This window comes from Quercus suber, unplaced genomic scaffold (genome assembly GCF_002906115.3).
Source record: "Quercus suber isolate HL8 unplaced genomic scaffold, Cork oak 2.0 scaffold_219, whole genome shotgun sequence".
Lineage (NCBI taxonomy): Eukaryota > Viridiplantae > Streptophyta > Magnoliopsida > Fagales > Fagaceae > Quercus > Quercus suber.
In genome coordinates, this window is record NW_027069677.1 from 171,933 (window position 1) to 190,551 (window position 18,619).

The window sequence follows — 18,619 nt, forward strand, 5'->3', positions numbered from 1 at the left end:
AAAGACAGTAATAAATGACAGTTTATTTCTNATTTTAATTTTAAAAAAATATTTTTAAAAATAAATAAATTAATATGTACTTAAGAACACACATAAATCAGAATCTTATAAATAAATAATTAATAATCTGTCAGAAATCTCTGTAAAAAGACAGTAATGAATGACAGTTTATTTCGATTTTTTTTTTTTTTGTTAAAGTTCTTATGAATTGGACTTGAACAATAAATATCCAACCAGATTCAAGTACGCACGATGGGTGTTAACTCTAAGCCATTGGGCTCATGATAGCTACTAATTACTAGGATCCAGGCCACTGTCAAATGTTAATATGACATTTGATATTTGATGTGACTCCCCAGTAGGACTTGGGCCACTTAAATATTAGGTATTCATGAAAGCTAAGGGAAAAATTATTAGCCACTGCAGCTTTTCCAATATTTAGTAAAAAAATTTTAAATAAATTGTTAATTTATACGAACATGCATTAATTGAACTCATTTATGTGAGACAGATGCTAACAGGTACCGTAAGGCTTCCATTAAGATTATGGGGAACCGAACAAAAAGCCTGCTAGTGTAAGTAAACTAAGCAAACCAGAAAATAAAAGGGACAAAAACATTACGTGACCATACCAAAATGAGCCTTTTTTTCTTTTTCTTTTTCTTTTTTTTTGATAAAATGAGCTTATATACTGTATACGGGACTACCTTTGAACGTTCAAATTTTGTATTAAAGGTGTTATATAAGTGGATCTTATGCATTGTTTATAAGATTTATAAATTTTTATTTTCAGTAATTTCTTATCAAAAATAAGTTTTATGATATTATTTATATATTTAAAAATTATTTTGCTACTGTATTTTTAGTTTTTAACAAAATAAGCTGTATCTAAACGAACCCTGAGGTTATTTGGTTTAGGAGTGAAAAAGTGGGAGGATAGAAATGGTAGGAGGATAAAAGTGAGAGGATAAAAAAATTTTAATTTCTCTTATTTTTGTTTGGTTGAGAGTGAAAAAATAGAGTGATATGAAAAGTAAGTTTATATAAATTTACTCATATACCCTTTTAAAAAAAAATAATGACTAATTAAAACAAAAAGTAACAAATAACTATAGAAAAAAGCAATAACCCAATTTATTAAAAAATAAAAATCATGTACCAAACAAAATCATGTCTAGTTAAACAAAAAAACAAAACAAAACAACTATCAAAAAAAAAAAAAAAAACAAAGAGAGAGAGAGGCAACCGTGCCTAGCAAAAAAAAAAAAAAAAAAGGATATGGGTATTTTTGTCCATTAAACAGCCTTATTTTCTCTCTTTAGTTTTCTCTCAATTTTGGAGAGAAAATTTTTTGGTGGGCCCGAAGAGAAAACATCTGGGTCTCACTATTTATTTTCCTTTTTCTCCACCCAACCATACACACTAAAAAACGTTTTCCTTCCATTTTCTCTCCAAATATTTCCATCCACCTTATTTCACCTCCAAACAAACACGCCCTAAATTAATTCTCATTCTACCCCCGCAAATTCGGCACAACTCTCCACCTTCTTCACTCTTATCTTTTTTTTCTTTTTTTCTTTTTTTTTCTGTTTTTGGTAAAAATTTATTTCATTAATGCTGAAGGGAAAATCTCTTGCGCCCGAGACCCATATTTTATAGACATGTAAATTTTACAAGCGTGTGAGAGAAATAAAGTAAGGCAAACCTCATATAATTTTTTTTTTTCCAAAATTTTAAGTATTTTTATTTTCTAGATCATATACACATGTTATGATCTTTTAATTTGTAAAGAGAGTGCGTGGCTTCTGTCGTAGTGTTTTTTCTCTTTTTAGTCTTCAAATATACAGTTGCACGTTTGAGTGTGAGAGAAATAAAAGAAGGATACTATCCCTTAATTAAATATTTAATTTTTAACGTACATTTACACTACTTCATATAAGAGTGAGGAAAAAGCGTACATTAAATGTTTATAGGTCATGTTAACGAATGTTCTTAAGACAATATTAATGAGTATTCTTAGAGTAATGGTTAACAATTCGGTTTAAGAAATGTTTAACACCACTTTAATGAGAAATAAAAAGAATTGTCAAAACATTAATTACTTTTTTTCCCATAAAAACCTTTTTTAAATGAATTGTTAACCATTACCCTAAGGGCATCCGTTACCATTTTCCAATGTATATTAAACAGTGTTATGCAACACCCGTTAATAGGAAAAAAGTGTTTAGTATTAAATGATATTACGTCAGCAATATCAAAATCCAATAAATAAAAAGCACTTCTACCAAAAAAAAAAAAAAAAACTCATTAACAAATAGTAAAAGACAGTGGGTAGTTATTTTTACATATATGTCTCCAGTTTATTGAATTTTGATATAGACACAAGGTATTATTTGAAACAAAAATACTTTTTTGTTAACCTACCCCTTATAAAATACGGTAACTTGATGCTCAGTCCTCTATAATTACTCTAGCTAAAGTACTTGCAAGGAATACCAGGTGTGCATCAGAAAGGAGGAGGAAAAATACTATATTAGGGCTATGGAATGATAACGGTGAATGGTGTGAGAGTAAGGAAGTATTACAGCCACTACAATATCCTATTTTGAGAACATATATTCCACCTTCTTCCCCACGGGTATTGATGAGATCACTAATGTTGTTCCTAGATGTGTCACGGAGGAGATTAACACCGAGCTCACCAAGGTTTTCACAAGAGATGAAATCACCAAACCGCTTCAACAGCTTCAGGGACCAAGGCTCCTGGTCCTGATGGTATGTTTGCAATTTTTTATTATAAATACTGGGACATTGTGGGGTCAAATATCACAAACATGGTGTTAAATGTTCTAAATTCCAATCTACCCATGACTGAAATTAACAAAACCAAAATCTCCCTCATCCCAAAAACAAACCATCCCACTAAAATGACAGATTTTCGTCCTATCAGCCTATGTAATACCATATACAAACTCATATCCAAAATCCTAACCAATAGATTTAAGACCATTTTACCAAGCATTATCTCAGAAAATCAGAGTACTTGCACCCCTGATCGTCTAATCACAGATAATGTTCTTGTGGCTTTTGAGTTTAAGCATTATTTAAATCCTAAAAATGATGGGAAGGAAAATTACATGTCAATTAAACTAGATATGAGCAAAGTTTTTGATAGAGTTTAATGGAATTTTATTAAAGGAGTGATGGTGAAATGGGTTTTGCTAATAAATGGATTGATCTTATTAGGCATTGTGTCTCTTCTGTGTCTTACTCCGTGATCATAAACGGTGAGGCTCAAGGAAACATCATCCCTTCAAAGGGTATTAGGCTGGGAGACCCCCTTTCTCCTTGCTTATTTCTTCTCTATGCTGAAGGTCTCTTTGCTCTCATCTATGAAGCAGCCCGTAACCAACAAATTAATGGAATTTCTATTTGCAGAGGCTACCCAAGAATTACTCATATCTTTTTCGCTGATGACAGTCTCCTTTTTTGCAAAGCAAAGGATCAAGAATGCCAAAATCTTGTCAATATTCTCAATAACTATGAAATGGCTTCGGGACAGAAAATCAATACTGATAAGTCACCAGTCTAAGGGTCATCAAATAGCCCAAGACCCACAGCCCGACCCAGAAACCTAACGGCCCACCGGGTTAATGGGCGACCCGGCCCGTTGTTATTGAGGCCCATTGTAGTCCACTAGCCCAATGGGTGAGGCCGTAGGCTAGTTTTTATACCCATGGGTACCTAATGGGCTAGTTCAATAGCCCAACCCGTTGCCCAACCCGTTGGCCTAACCCGTTAACCCAACCCAATAACTCATAATTCAAAACAAAAATATATAGGAAGTATATAACGGATTGATGTTGAGATATTATAGAGGAATTTCTTAAAAAAACTCCCTCAACCACTAAGATACTCAAAGTAATTGTGCTAAACTTAGTTTACTAAATATATATTTTTCTAGTAGACTAGCAAATTTGATTTAACCATTTGACATTTTTTTTTATTAAAGATAAAAATAAAAAAACTATTTAAAGCCTTAATAAAAAAAAATTAAATAGGTTTCCATCAACAAAACAAAAAATTAAATAGATTTGACTATAAAAAAATTTGTAATTAAGTATTAAATTCTTTAATTCTTTTCTTTCAAAAAATAGATTGATTATTCTCTTACAAAAAATTGATTCTTTTCTTATAAAAATAATAAAATAATATACTAACACAAGCCTATGGGTAGCCCATTAGGCCCGACTCGATAGCCCAACTCGCTAAAGACAAAATAAGCATTGCCCATGGGCAGGGTCATGGGCTGAGGTTTTCTCTTTCGGTCCAACCTGACCTAACCCGTTAACTAGATAATAGCCCATTATGCTCAGTCCATTATGCCCATGGGCCAAGTAAAAATGGGCCGGGCCAGCCTGACTCGGCCCATTGACGACCCTTACCAGTCTTTTTTAGCCCGAACACCCCTCAAGAGATAAGGAAGAGCATTATGAGCATTCTTGGCCCAATGCAAGACTCTAGGCACAACAAATATTTGGGGCTCCCATCCATCATTGGGAAATCAAAATCTCAAGTGTTTGCTGAAATTAAGGACCGGGTTGCTAAAAAATTGGCTGGTTAGAAAAGAAAACTCCTTTCAATTGGTGGGAGAGAGATCCTCATCAAAGCAGTTGCCCAAGTAGTGCCCACATACACTATGAGCTGCTTCCAACTTCCTAAGACACTATGCAAGTACTTGGAGAATATGATGCGAAACTTTTGGTGGGGGCAAAAGAAATGAGGACAATAAAATTGCATGGGTTAGTTGGAGAAGAATGTGCAAATCAAAGTTTTATGGAGGAATGGGCTTTCGAAACCTCCAAGCCTTCAACCTTGCCATGTTGGCCAAGCAAGGATGGAGAATCCTCACAAACCCAAATTCTCTAATGGTTCAGGTTTATAAAGCCAATTACTTCCCTCATGTGGATGTGTTTAACTCCAAGAAAGGAAGCAACCCCTCCTATGCTTGGCGTAGTATTCACAACAGCCTTGAAGTTATTAGAAAGGGCACAAGGTAGAGGGTAGGCAATGGGCAAAGAATTCATATTTGGGACGATAAGTGGTTACCGACTCCTACTACGTACAAAGTGATCTCGCCCCAAATAGATTTTGAAGGATTCCCTATGGTGTCTTCTCTCATTGATAATGACACTAAATGGTGGAAAGTTTATGTGGTAAGGTCCATCTTCTTGCCTTTTGAAGTCAATACAATTTGAAAAACCCTCTGAGTTATAACCTTCCTGAAGACAATCTCATATGGATTGGTAACAAAAAAGGTACATTTACAGTCAAAAGTGCGTACCATATTACCTCAAGTATGGTGGACTCAGACAAGGATGGAGAGTGCTCATCTGGTAATGCAAGGACCTCACTGTGGAAGAGGATTTGGCACTAGAAAACTCCACCAAAACTCAAAATATTTTCTTGGAGGCCTTCCTACTATGTTTAATTTGAATCATAGAGGTATCCACTGTTCGAGTTTCTGCCCTCTTTGTGACAAGGTCATTGAAACTACAGCCCATGCGCTTTTCCATTGTGATCATGCTAAGCTGACTTGGGCTCATTAGCATAATTATCCTATTGATTTATCCCACTGTACTAGAGAACCAGTGGATTTTGCATTAGCCATTGCTGAAAAAGACTCCTTATTTGCTTTGGAACTCTTCTTTGCTGCTGCTTGGTCCATTTGGTGGAATCAAAATTGTTGGAAATTTAGACCCCTTAAACACATAGATTGCGTAGCCTAGATTAATTAGCCAAGTTATTACTTAGTCAAATTATGCAATTCTAGGTTAAAGCAATCAAATAATCATATCAAGATATAAAGCAGCGGAATAATAAATAACACAAGATATGATCACCCAGGAAACCACTCGGTAAAAACCTGGGGAGGATTTGACCCACCGATCCTCAAGGCATAACAGAATTCACTATGAAAGAATTGAAGTTCTTACAGAAGGACTACAAGCTCCCCGCTCGACTTCCTAATGCTACCCACCAGTAAAACNGGGCCGGGCCAGCCTGACCCGGCCCATTGACGACCCTTACCAGTCTTTTTTAGCCCGAACACCCCTCAAGAGATAAGGAAGAGTATTATGAGCATTCTTGGCCCAATGCAAGACTCTAGGCACAACAAATATTTGGAGCTGCCATCCATCATTGGGAAATCAAAATCTCAAGTGTTTGCTGAAATTAAGGACCGGGTTGCTAAAAAATTGGCTGGTTAGAAAGGAAAACTCCTTTCAATTGGTGGGAGAGAGATCCTCATCAAAGCAGTTGCCCAAGTAGTGCCCACATACACTATGAGCTGCTTCCAACTTCCTAAGACACTATGCAAGGACTTGGAGAATATGATGCGAAACTTTTGGTGGGGGCAAAAGAAATGAGGACAATAAAATTGCATGGGTTAGTTGGAGAAGAATGTGCAAATCAAAGTTTTATGGAGGAATGGGCTTTCGAAACCTCCAAGCCTTCAACCTTGCCATGTTGGCCAAGCAAGGATGGAGAATCCTCACAAACCCAAATTCTCTAATGGTTCAGGTTTATAAAGCCAATTACTTCCCTCATGTGGATGTGTTTAACTCCAAGAAAGGAAGCAACCCCTCCTATGCTTGGCGTAGTATTCACAACAGCCTTGAAGTTATTAGAAAGGGCACAAGGTAGAGGGTAGGCAATGGGCAAAGAATTCATATTTGGGACGATAAGTGGTTGCCGACTCCTACTACATACAAAGTGATCTCGCCCCAAATAGATTTTGAAGGATTCCCCATGGTGTCTTCTCTCATTGATAATGACACTAAATGGTGGAAAGTTTATGTGGTAAGGTCCATCTTCTTGCCTTTTGAAGTCAATACAATTTGAAAAACCCTCTGAGTTATAACCTTCCTGAAGACAATCTCATATGGATTGGTAACAAAAAAGGTACATTTACAGTCAAAAGTGCGTACCATATTGCCTCAAGTATGGTGGACTCAGACAAGGATGGAGAGTGCTCATCTGGTAATGCAAGGACCTCACTGTGGAAGAGGATTTGGCACCAGAAAATTCCACCAAAACTCAAAATATTTTCTTGGAGGCCTTCCTACTATGTTTAATTTGAATCATAGAGGTATCCACTGTTCGAGTTTCTGCCCTCTTTGTGACAAGGCCATTGAAACTACAGCCCATGCGCTTTTCCATTGTGATCATGCTAAGCTGACTTGGGCTCATTAGCATAATTATCCTATTGATTTATCCCACTGTACTAAAGAACCAGTGGATTTTGCATTAGCCATTGCTGAAAAAGACTCCTTATTTGCTTTGGAACTCTTCTTTGCTGCTGCTTGGTCCATTTGGTGGAATCACAATCAAACTCTTCATGAAGATTCTAGTGCCCCTCCAAGTCAGATTTGGGATATGGCTAATCAAACCCTTGGTGAGTATAAGGAAGCATGTTCATTCTCTATTCTGCCACAGGTCCCTTCCTTGACCAAATGGAGTGCCCCCCCTGCAAGTTTCTTAAAAATAAATGTTGATGGCGCTACCTCGGATAATGGTAGGCCATCTAGCATTGGTGTGATAATTCGAGACAGCCATGGCTCCTCCATTGTAGCCTCAAGCAGGGTCCTTTCATTGCCTTTTTCAGCTGAGATTACAGAAGCTTTGGCTTTACAAGAGGATGTGTTGCTAGCATCAGAGATAGGGCTCTCCAAAGTTATTTTTGAATCTAATGCCCTCTCCATTATACAAGCAGTCAATGAAGGTTTTATAGGTGGTGATTTCGGGCACATTGTTCAGAACATAAGGGACCTTTCTTCTTCTTTTACTTGGTTTTTATTTCAGCATCTGAAACGGAATGGCAACAGAGTTGCCCATGATCTTGCAAAAGAAGCTAGGTGGTCTGGTGTCTCTCAAGTTTGGAAATGTGTTGTTCCAAGTGTTGTTGAGAATCTCATTTATGATGAACGTGGCTTGTAACTGCTTTTGCAGATCCACTCTCTGTTGTAACTCTATTTCTGATGAATGAATGCTTATATTTTCCCATCAAAAAAAAAAAATACCAGGTGTGCATTTATTTGAAATTGTATTTCTTGTAAGCATTTTCCTTTTGATAAAACCGTTTCTTCCAAATTATCCACACACACACACACACACACACACATACACACACAAATTAATTTTTAATGTACATTTGCACTACTTCCTATAAAAGTAAGGGGAAAAGCATGCATTAAGGATGCATTTAGATGACACGATTTGGGCATTTAGATTTAAATTTAGGTGATTAAAATTCAAACATCTTATATAGATAGTTTAAAAAATATCAAGGGTTTGGATTTGACAAATTTACTTAGTATTTTAAACTTTTAAAATGCTTGGATTAAAAATAATTCTTGTGGGGGGAAAAGCCCATCCATACGTAGTGGGCCTAGAGCCCAATGTGAAGGATATTGTATGTCCGAAGAGGCTAAAATTATTGAGGGGTACTTCGCACGAAAAAAGGATACTTGGGAGCGCAGAAGATCCGTTCGAAGAGAGCATCAGTGTTCCGAAGAGATCATTCTCTTCGGATGTAAAGATTCTTGGTCATATAAGTATCTGGGAGGTTCGAATGAGTTTACTAATGACTTCAACAGTCTAGATAAGCTTTGGACACACCTGGAGATAAGAAGAATGGAGAAATATTTAAAAGGAAAAGCTGCCACCACCGTATTAAATGCACTGCAGCAACTTTTCTGACCGCATTTATGTGGAGAAGGTCCCTGAACAGTATAACCTCAGCTACTGCCACTCATAAAAAGCTGAGGAAGATACATAACATGACATGCACTCAAGTAGGGACCTAGATAAGGAACAAGTGGACGATGGGGATGATGGGGGAGGATGCTATATAAAGAAGAAAGGCTCCTAATAAAAGGGGGAGGGAAAAAGAAAAGAAAGAAAGGTTTTACTGTAACCCTAAGAATTGTAACCAGTATTCAATTTATCATAAGTCTCTTCAGACTTCAGCTTATTTGATCTTTACGTATATTTTTATGCTGGTTTATACTTGGATGTTGTGATCAACCGTTGTGAGCTCCACAGCCAACCTAGCTCTATCATCCACGCTTTACAAATTTATTGTTTTGGGCTTAGGCCACAAATCCTAACCCTACAATTGGCGTCGTCTGTGGGAAGAGCTTGAGTAGAAGTTGAAGCAACAGTTGATAATGGCTGAACCAGGGCAACAACCAGCAGAATCTGGGGCATCCCAACACATAGACCCTTTTCTCAATTTGGAGCAGAGACAAGATCGTGAAGGTAGCGTGCATACTACGCACCCTGAGCAAAGTCAACTGTATGGAGGAAGTCACGTGTCTGATGCAGAGAAGAACAACATGCAACTAGAAATTGAAAGGCTAAGGAGGGAGTTGCGCCATGCAAAATGAAAACATATTTCTTCGCATTCTAATGAGGATTGGGGTGACGAGCAAGATGTCACTGACGAGCAGAGATCTCGGACACCAATTAGGGAATCCTTTTCATACGAAGAGGAGCACCATTGCAAAAGGCAACCTCAAAGCCCATCACGTGGAAGGGTAGGAAACGATGCTATGAGCAAAGCTTTGAATCAAATCTCTAGGTCACCCTTCACGCACAGGATCAAAGAAGCAAGACTTCCTCGGCGTTTTAACCAACCAACCTTTACTATTTATAATCGTAAAATGGACCCTGTGGAGCATGTGAGCCATTTTAATCAAAGGATGGCTGTCTACTTCAGAGATGAAGATCTGATGTGTAAGGTCTTCCCCTCCAGTCTTGGACCGGTTGCAATGAGGTGGTTCGACAGCCTGAAAGTAGATACCATCAACTCCTACAAAGAGCTCACTCAAGCTTTTGGTTCACATTTTGTCACATGTCGAAGAGTGGCCAGGCCCTTGTCTTCTCTGCTATCCTTGAGTATGCAGGAGGGTGAGACCCTGAAGGCATACTCGGATAGGTATTGGGAGATGTTTAATGATATGGAAGGCAACTTTGATGCAATGGCCCTCGACACATTCAAGCTCGGCCTCCCTACTGACCACAGTTTAAGGACGTCCTTATCTGGTAAACCTGTTACTAACATGTGTCAACTCATGGACCGTATTGAAAAATATAAAAGAGTTGAAGAAGATCAGCAACAAGGGAAGGGTAAGGACAAGGTTATCCCCCAGGAGAGGAGGGATTTCAAGTCGGACTGTTACAATAACAACAAGCCACGGAGAGATTTTGTTGGGCAGTCAGGATCAGCAAATGTTCAAGCAGTCAATACTGTGTTCAAGGAGCCGGTCCACCAAGTTTTGGAAAAGATTAAGAATAAACCATTCTTTAAGTGGCCGAGTAAGATGGTGGGGAATCCTGAGAGGCGCAATCACAATCTCTATTGCCAATATCACCAAAACCATGAGCATACCACTGAAGATTGCATAAGTCTGTAGGATCATTTGGACCAACTGGTCCGTGAAGGGAAATTGAGGCACCTCTTACATCACTCTAGTGGCCGAGGAGGTTAAATGAATTTCGAGCCCCAGAGGAATGATTCTTCGAAACCTTCATTAGGAACTATCAACATCATCTTCACAGCACCAGGAAGAACAGGGTCCTGGCCATCTAAGGTTATGTCAGTAGCTCGGTTACCGGCAGGGGACTTTGGTCGAGATCTGAGGAGAGCTAGACCAGTTATCCAACCAGTTTTAGACTTTTCGGACGAAGATAAGATTGGAACCATCCAACCTCATGATGACACTTTGGTAGTCACCCTCAAAATTGGAGGATATGATGTGAAGAGGGTAATGGTGGACCAGGGTAGCGCGGTGGAGATAATGTACCCTGACCTCTACAAGGGGCTGAACCTAAAACCTGATGACTTAACACCATACTGTTCTCCCTTAGTTAGCTTTGAGGGAAGAATCGTCACCCCGAAGGGCTAGATACGGCTACCTGTACAGACTGGCTCGAAAGTAGTGAAAGTGGACTTCATTGTCGTAGATGTGTATTCCCCTTATACGGCAATTGTAGCCAGACCTTGGCTACATACGCTAGGGGCTGTTTCCTTTACTTTGCATCAAAAAGTTAAATATCCATCCGAAGGGCGAGTTTGTGAAATCCGTGGAGATCAATCCTCGGCCAGACAATGCTTGGTGGCTGCCATCCAGCACAAGCCCGAAATCGAGTCCTCAGCCAGGGTCGAGGGAGACTTATAGCAGTTAAAAAGTCGGGTATCGCCCGACGAAGATCTAGATGAAAGTGTTAGATGTGAGGATTTAATAAAAGTTCTAATTGGGGATAATCCTGACAGGTTCTTTCAAGTCGGATCTCAGATGCCTCTATCAGAAAAAGAAGAGCTAATTGAGCTCCTTAAGAGAAATCTTGATATATTTGCCTGGAATGCTTACGAAGCTCCAGGAGTGGATCTGAAATTCATTTGCCACCATCTGAAGGTCAACCCACTGATGGTCCCCAAGAAGCAGCCTCCTCGGCGCCCATCAAAAGAACATGCAGATGCAGTCAAAGAAGAGGTAATGAAGCTCAAACAGGCTGGAGCTGTTAAAGAAGTTTTTTACCTCGAATGGTTAGCAAATATTGTGGTGGTAAAGAAGAAGAGTGAGAAATGGCGAGTTTGTGTAGATTTCACCGACTTAAATAAGGTTTGTCCTAAGGACCCTTTCCTTATGCCGAAAATTGATCAGCTAGTAGACGCCACTGTTGGCCATCCTTGGATGAGTTTCTTGGATGCTTTCTAAGGTTACCATCAAATACCGTTAGCCCTAGATGACCAGGAAAAGACCACTTTTGATACCCCTATTGGTAATTACCATTATGAAGTGGTGTCATTCGGTCTGAAAAATACAGATTCTACTTACCAAAGAATGATGACAAGGATGTTTGAGTCACAGCTGGGCAAAATTATTGAGGTTTATATAGAAGACATGGTAGTGAAAAGCAAAGTTGTTTCCGAGCATGTGAAGGACCTTGATAACACTTTTGAAATCCTAAGAAGGCACAAGCTACGTCTTAACGCTTCCAAATGCTTATTCAGTGTAGGGTCAGGCAAATTCTTGGGGTACATGGTGACACACAGGGGAATTGAGGTTAACTCCGATCAGATAAAGGCTATTCAAAATCTACAGCCTCCTCGGAAACCGAAAGAGGTTCAGAAGTTAACAGGAATGACAGCTACCCTGAACCGATGCATCTCTCGGTTCGCAGATAGGTGTAAACCTTTCTTCTTGTTGATCAACAAGTGGAAAGGGTTCGAATGGACTGAAGAATGTGCTTCGGCCTTTCAACAACTCAAAGATTACTTGGCTCGGCCACCAATCATGTCCCGTCCTGAACCAGATGAAGTCCTATTTGCCTACATTGCTGTGGTATCCTATGCCATAAGTCTAGTACTGATACGAGTGGATTAAGGCATGCAAAGGCCAGTTTACTATGTGAATAAATCTTTACATGAAGCCGAGATTAGGTACTTGCCACTGGAAAAAGCTATCTTGGCCGTAGTATTCGGAACGCGAAAATTGCCTCATTATTTCCAAGCACATACGGTCGTCGTGCTTACACAACTCCCGCTTAAATCTATACTTAGAAGTGCTGACTACATAGGAAGAATAGCCAAGTGGGGCACTATCCTGGGGGCTTTTGATATTAAATACATGCCTCGCACTTCAGTCAAGGGGCAGATCCTTGCAGATCTTACGGCCAAGTTCACGGAACCTAGTTTAGAAGAAGTAACGGCAGAGAAGGAAATGGATGGAAAATCGGTTGGCATGATTTCTCAACCAGGTCCCTCCCATTGGGAAGTATATGTGGACGGCGCAGCAAATCAGAAAGGTTCTGGAGTGGGGCTAGTGTTGATATCCCCCGAGAGAATCATCATTGAATAGTCGTTAAGTCTCGATTTCTTGGCAACAAATAATAAGGCGAAGTACGAAGCCCTACTAATGGGAATGGCTATGGTCCAAAGAATGGGAGGAAAGACAGTGGAGTTGTTCTCGGACTTAAGGTTAGTCGTGGGTCAAGTACAAGGTGAGTTTGAGGCAAAGGATGAGAGGATGCAGGGAAACGATTATTAATGAAAAATAAGTTAAATTTTTGTAGTTTAAATAGAATTAATTACAGATTTTTAGGAATCCAATCTTTAATTTTTTTTTTCACCAAAAGAAAATTTTTAGTTCTAACCATAGAATCATACACAACAAATGCAGTGAATAAATTCGTGGGCTCAATAACTTGTAATAAAACTTATCCTTAATATGGATATTAGTTAGTATCGTATAGCATTAACAAATGGGCGAGTTCATGACTCAAATCCTCTGAATTTACATGAGTGGTGGAGAGCATACCCAGGATCTCCTCAGTACCTTTTTGAGACCCATGCTCTGTGCTATCCACTTTCTGACCCATTGATTGATTGACAACGGCCAGCTCAAATCCTACTCTCTCCTTTGAGAACTCTCTAGTTACTCAAGAAGCTTCCACAATATTTGATTTATGCACTGATGTTCCCTCTTCTCTATCACCTTCTATTGAAACAAGTTTATCAAGGACCTTTGGACTAAATCCTGGTTGGAAATCATTATTCTCAGCACGAAGCCAATTTCCATAGTTTTCTTAGAAAACATTCCCCTTAACTATCCTTTGAGACTCTTCCTCCAAGCAAGATCTCAGATCATGCCCTAATCTACCACAGCCATAGCAAAAATTGCCTAGTTTCTCAAACTTAAAGGGAAGCTAAAGCACAGGAAGTCCCTGATCATCTTTATCAAGAGGAAAGCCAGTACATAGTGGACAAGAGACATCCATTTCCACTCTGACTTTGACAAAATTTTTCCACACTCCTCCTCTACTACCCACAAGATCAACATCCAAGGTCCTACCTAAGAAACCACCAATTTTGAAAATGTTTTCTTTAAGTATATAAAAGGTAGGCCATGAACGGAACCTAGAAAACAGTTGTGGAAAAATCCGCTTCATTAAGGCTGAGATATGCTTTAAACTTTTTCAATATTATATGTTCACCTTTAATGGACCAAGGTCTACGATCCCAAGCCCTTCTGACATCAGCTTCACGATTAAAAGAGAATAGGAAAACATACCTATCAAGCACTGAAACTTCAACCTCCATCATTAAACTCCAAGCTTTTGTCACTATATCTTTAACAACAACTTGCGAAAAAGATTTTTTAGACAGGATCTTACCTACCAAAAGGAACTGTGATTGAAATGAGGACTCTTGATTGACTTCCAAGCTGATTTTGCCTTTTTCCCACCCTAAATTCTCTATTTTTGAGATAATCCTCTCCATGCTAGTGTTATCTGGTGTTTCCTCCATAAATTAGAAAAGGTACATAATGAGGTAACAAGATGAGATGATAAAGGAATAGCAAAGTGGTGGGGTACTAGGATAGTGAAAACAACGATGAAAGGAAGGGGGAAGGACAAACCTTCAGGGACCAAAAGAAGAGATCTTCACAAAACTTCACTAGGAAGGGAAAGACTTGTGGGGTTTTAAAAAGCTCCAACATGGAACTAAGTACCTGGGGGTGCCTTTATTCTTATCAAATAACAAGGCCAAGGACTTTGCCAATGTTAAGGAGAAGATAGATGCAAGATTGGCTAGTTGGAAGAGCAAAAGTTTGTCTTGGGCTGGTAGAGCTACTTTGATTAAATCGGTTGCCCAAACCATCCCTAACTATACTACGTCCACCATTTTTGCTCCCAAAGAAAATTAATGACAAGTTAGATGCTGCTGTGAGACATTTTTTATGGAAGCCAAAAAAGGATTCTAATAAGTTTTTCACTCCTATAGGATGGGATGATTTGTGTAGGCCGAAAGATGAAGATGGTCTTGGTTTCAAAAAGTTTGAGAAGTTGAACCAAGCCTTAGTTTCCAAGCTGGCATGGTGGATGTTATCCAGGAAAAACTATTTTTGTGTGAAGCAATTGGCAGCCAAGTACAAGGTTAGGGCTGATTGGCTTAAAGCTCCTAAAGCCTCTAATGCATCATGGGTTTGGAAAGGTATTGAAAGGGTGAAGAACATAATCAAGTTGGGATTGTGTAAATTAGTAGGTTCGGGGAATTCAATTTTAGTTTGGGAAGATCCTTGGTTACCTAACAAGTCAGGCTTTATTCCAACACCAAGGTCTCAAGTAATTAATTCTTGTTTGGTAGTTTCCCAATTCTAAACCCTTCAGGTTCAGGTTGGAATGATAATTTGTTGAATGAGTTGTTTGACCAAGAGTCTATTGTGGCTATTAAAAACATCCGAATTTGGTCATTTGGTCAGGAAGATAGATGGACTTGGACCAAATTTGAAAATGGGCAGTTTTCAGTGAAATCTTGTTATCATCTCATTACTGATGGCGATAATATTTCTAGCAGTGTTTCTCTCACAAGGAAAATTTGGAAGGCCAACATTCATGAGAGGCTAAAGATGCATATTTGGAGAATAGCATTTAATCTTCTTCCTACTAAGGATCAGTTAAGTGAGATTTCACCCTCCTCGAACACTAGTTGTCCTCTATGTAGTGTTGAGGCAGAATCAGCCCTGCACCTCTTTTCTCAATGTCACATTGCTAAAGCCATATGGTTTGGCAGTAAGTGGAACCTTAGAATTGACAAATGGCATATTCAATCTCTGGCCCATTTGATTGGTTTATTCATTGATCCTTCTTCATCTCTCCAGCTAGAAAAAGAGCAAAGAGATGAATTTATGCTATTTGGAGCTCTAACTTTAGACATGATCTGGATGTGAAGAAACAAGGCAGTTAATGAGAGATCTCCTCTAGTGGAGGGTCAAGTCATCAGAAGCCTTCAGAAGCTGTTCTTGGAGCATTGGCGGCCCAAAGTTCCAAAGTTGACAAGAGTTCCAACTAGAAGCAATGCCAGGTGGTGTTGTCCAAACCAAGGTATGCTAAAATTGAATTGTGATGCAGCAGTAGGTGATCTAGCTTCATGCATAGCAATTGTTGCCAAAGATTAGAGAGGGAATTTGGTGTTTGCAATTTCCAAGAAAGTTAACACCAACATCCCTGTTCAAGCAAATGCCTATGCCGTCCTATTGGCTATCCATATTGCTATTAACTTCTCTTTTTGTAGTTGTGTTATAGAGAGTGACTGTAAAGTTTGTATAGATGCCATCAAATCTAGTGGGAACCTAATTCCTTGGAGACTTTTGAATTTTGTTGAATCTGTTAAGAATGTAATCAGTGACTATAGTCATGTATCTTTTAACTAGGTTCATGGGGAGGCTAATCTGGCTGCCCATGTGCTTGCAAATTGGTCCCTTAACCAATCTTTGTTTGGTTCTTTTGATCTGGGATTTAGCCCTCCAAGTTTTGTTAATGTTATCTTGGCTGAGGCATCCCAGGCTTCTGTTTCTGTTGTTGATCAATAAGATTTCTATTCAGCAAAAAAATGAATGGGTGAGTTCATTAAAAATCAAAGACAAAAAAATGGCAAAAAGAAAAGCATTCATTCTCCTTCTATATCTTGCATCTATAGTATTTTTGCCCTAGTAGTTCTCTCTTTCATCGATGGACATCTGGATTTCACTTTTTCTCTCTCCAAGAGAATCCAGCTTTTCAACATCCAAATTCCAAAGTTTTTTATTGTATTTTTTTACTAAAAGCAAATCAAGATGTTGAACATTTAAATCCCACTTCCTCTCTCTCACCTCTTCTCCAATGATCTCTATCCCTCGTCCTCTCACCCCCATTGATTCCTGGAGTACCATCTAAAATTAAGCAGAATTGAAACAATCAATTCACATAAAGTGAATCTACACTCAATCCTAAAAATCATATCAATCCAAGACACACACATGTATACACGAGCACACGAGCACAAATCAGAAATAAGAAAATAAATAAATACATGATTTCACTAATAAATCAATTTCAAAACACTTATTTTGAAATATATATATATATATATAGAGAGAGAGAGAGAGGAATCCAAATCTTGTACAAGTAGATTTGCACTTTTTTTACTAATAAAATAGTGGAATATTTGCTTTAGGTGAAAAAAAATAATAACAATAAATCTAAATTCAGATATACTGAATACCCGGATTTGCTTTGGAGAGAATAAGTGGAATCAAGATGTTCATTTGGAGGAAAAAAATTAGAATAAGGATTTTTATCACATCTATAATTTATTCCTTCAAACCCTAAAATCCTAGTATCTATTTTTCCATTAACAATATAGTTTGCTTTCCCTTGCAGTCCATGAAAAATCGGTTCAATAAGTTGCAATTGAAAGGATTTCCGCAATTTATACCATGAAAATTACTATGAATAAAAAGGTAGAAAGAAATATTTTTATATATTTGTAGGTTGTTATCCAGACAATAATCTTCGGTTTTACACTAAAAAAAAAAGGTATATTTAAAGTGAAATAGAGTTATGTTATTGAAGTTGTATTTGGGATAATGTTTTTATATATTACTAGTCTCATCAAACGCGCTTTGCGCGTGTAATGAGGTCTTTTTTTTTTTTTTTAAAATCTAGTGTCATAATTTTCTTTTTAAAAAAATTTGGATAAATTTGTTTTGAAGACATAAATTAGTATGAAATATCCAATTTTGCAGCTATTTTAAGTGGAGTTAGAGATATATTTTTTTTGGGTTGTTCTCAAGTTTATTCCTTGTTAAACTTAAAATTTAGAGGTATTTTTGAATCACATAAAAGTCTAATCCAAAAAGAAGAATTCTCTTATAAATGGTATAAATAAAAACTACTTTTATTTTTTTATTTATAAAAAGCTACTAAATCATAAAAAATAATAAAATCATATCTGCCAGTTTACAAGAAGAGGAGGCTTTGGTAAATGGTGCCACTTCTTAATACTTCTAAAATTTTCTTATTAACTAGTTGAAAGAGATTTTAATAAGTATTCAAAATAATGCAAATGTAAACATAAATTGTAATTTAAAAGATTAAGGGATAAATCAATAAGATCAAGAAAGAGAGCCTTAGTACACAAGTGTGAAGTGACTAGCTTTTAATTTAGAAAAAGGTTATATGTGTTTACATCGTGGTCATGGTCGTCATCATTATTATTATAAAATTGATTTTCAATTTTACTACAAAAAATTTTACAAACTTACTCAATAATGAATGTGTCTTTGCAATAAAACTCTATGCTGTAAAGTGTTTAAATTCATTAATGATATATCTAGTGTAAAACTCCCTATCAACACCCTCCAATACCAATGTGCCTCAATAGATTTTTATAAAAGGGAAAATTGTATTGTTGCCCTTGAGATTTTTCACTACTACACTCACCTCTCCTCTAATTTAAAACAAAACACTCAACTCTCTTAACATGCAAACTATTTACATTGACATTTTCTAAATGATTGAGGGGCTTTAAAGAATCTTGAATTTCCTATTTCATCCTCCACTTTTTAAATTGTCATCCACGCCCTCTCTAATAAGAATTTCAAGATTTTCTTAAAATATTATTTTAGGAATTTTTTTTTTAAAAACATTTCTCAACTATTCAAAGAAAGTCAATGTAAATAGTTTGTATTTTAGGGAAGATGAGCGATTTATTCCAAACTAAATCGAAGTT

At 37.6% G+C, this 18,619-nt stretch overlaps 1 protein-coding gene across 1 annotated transcript; it reads left to right on the top strand.

Annotated features, from left to right (window-relative positions):
• Positions 1-9,725: 9,725 nt before the first annotated feature.
• LOC136070221 (uncharacterized) lies at positions 9,726-10,478 on the top strand. The gene has a single exon (XM_065779839.1). It carries the CDS (start codon positions 9,726-9,728, stop codon positions 10,476-10,478), a length of 753 nt encoding a protein of 250 aa, XP_065635911.1.
• Positions 10,479-18,619: the final 8,141 nt, after the last annotated feature.

Excerpts from the sequence above, each read along its gene's own strand:
- LOC136070221 (XM_065779839.1), top strand. The coding sequence starts at position 9,726 with ATGGACCCTGTGGAGCATGTGAGCCATTTTAATCAAAGGATGGCTGTC.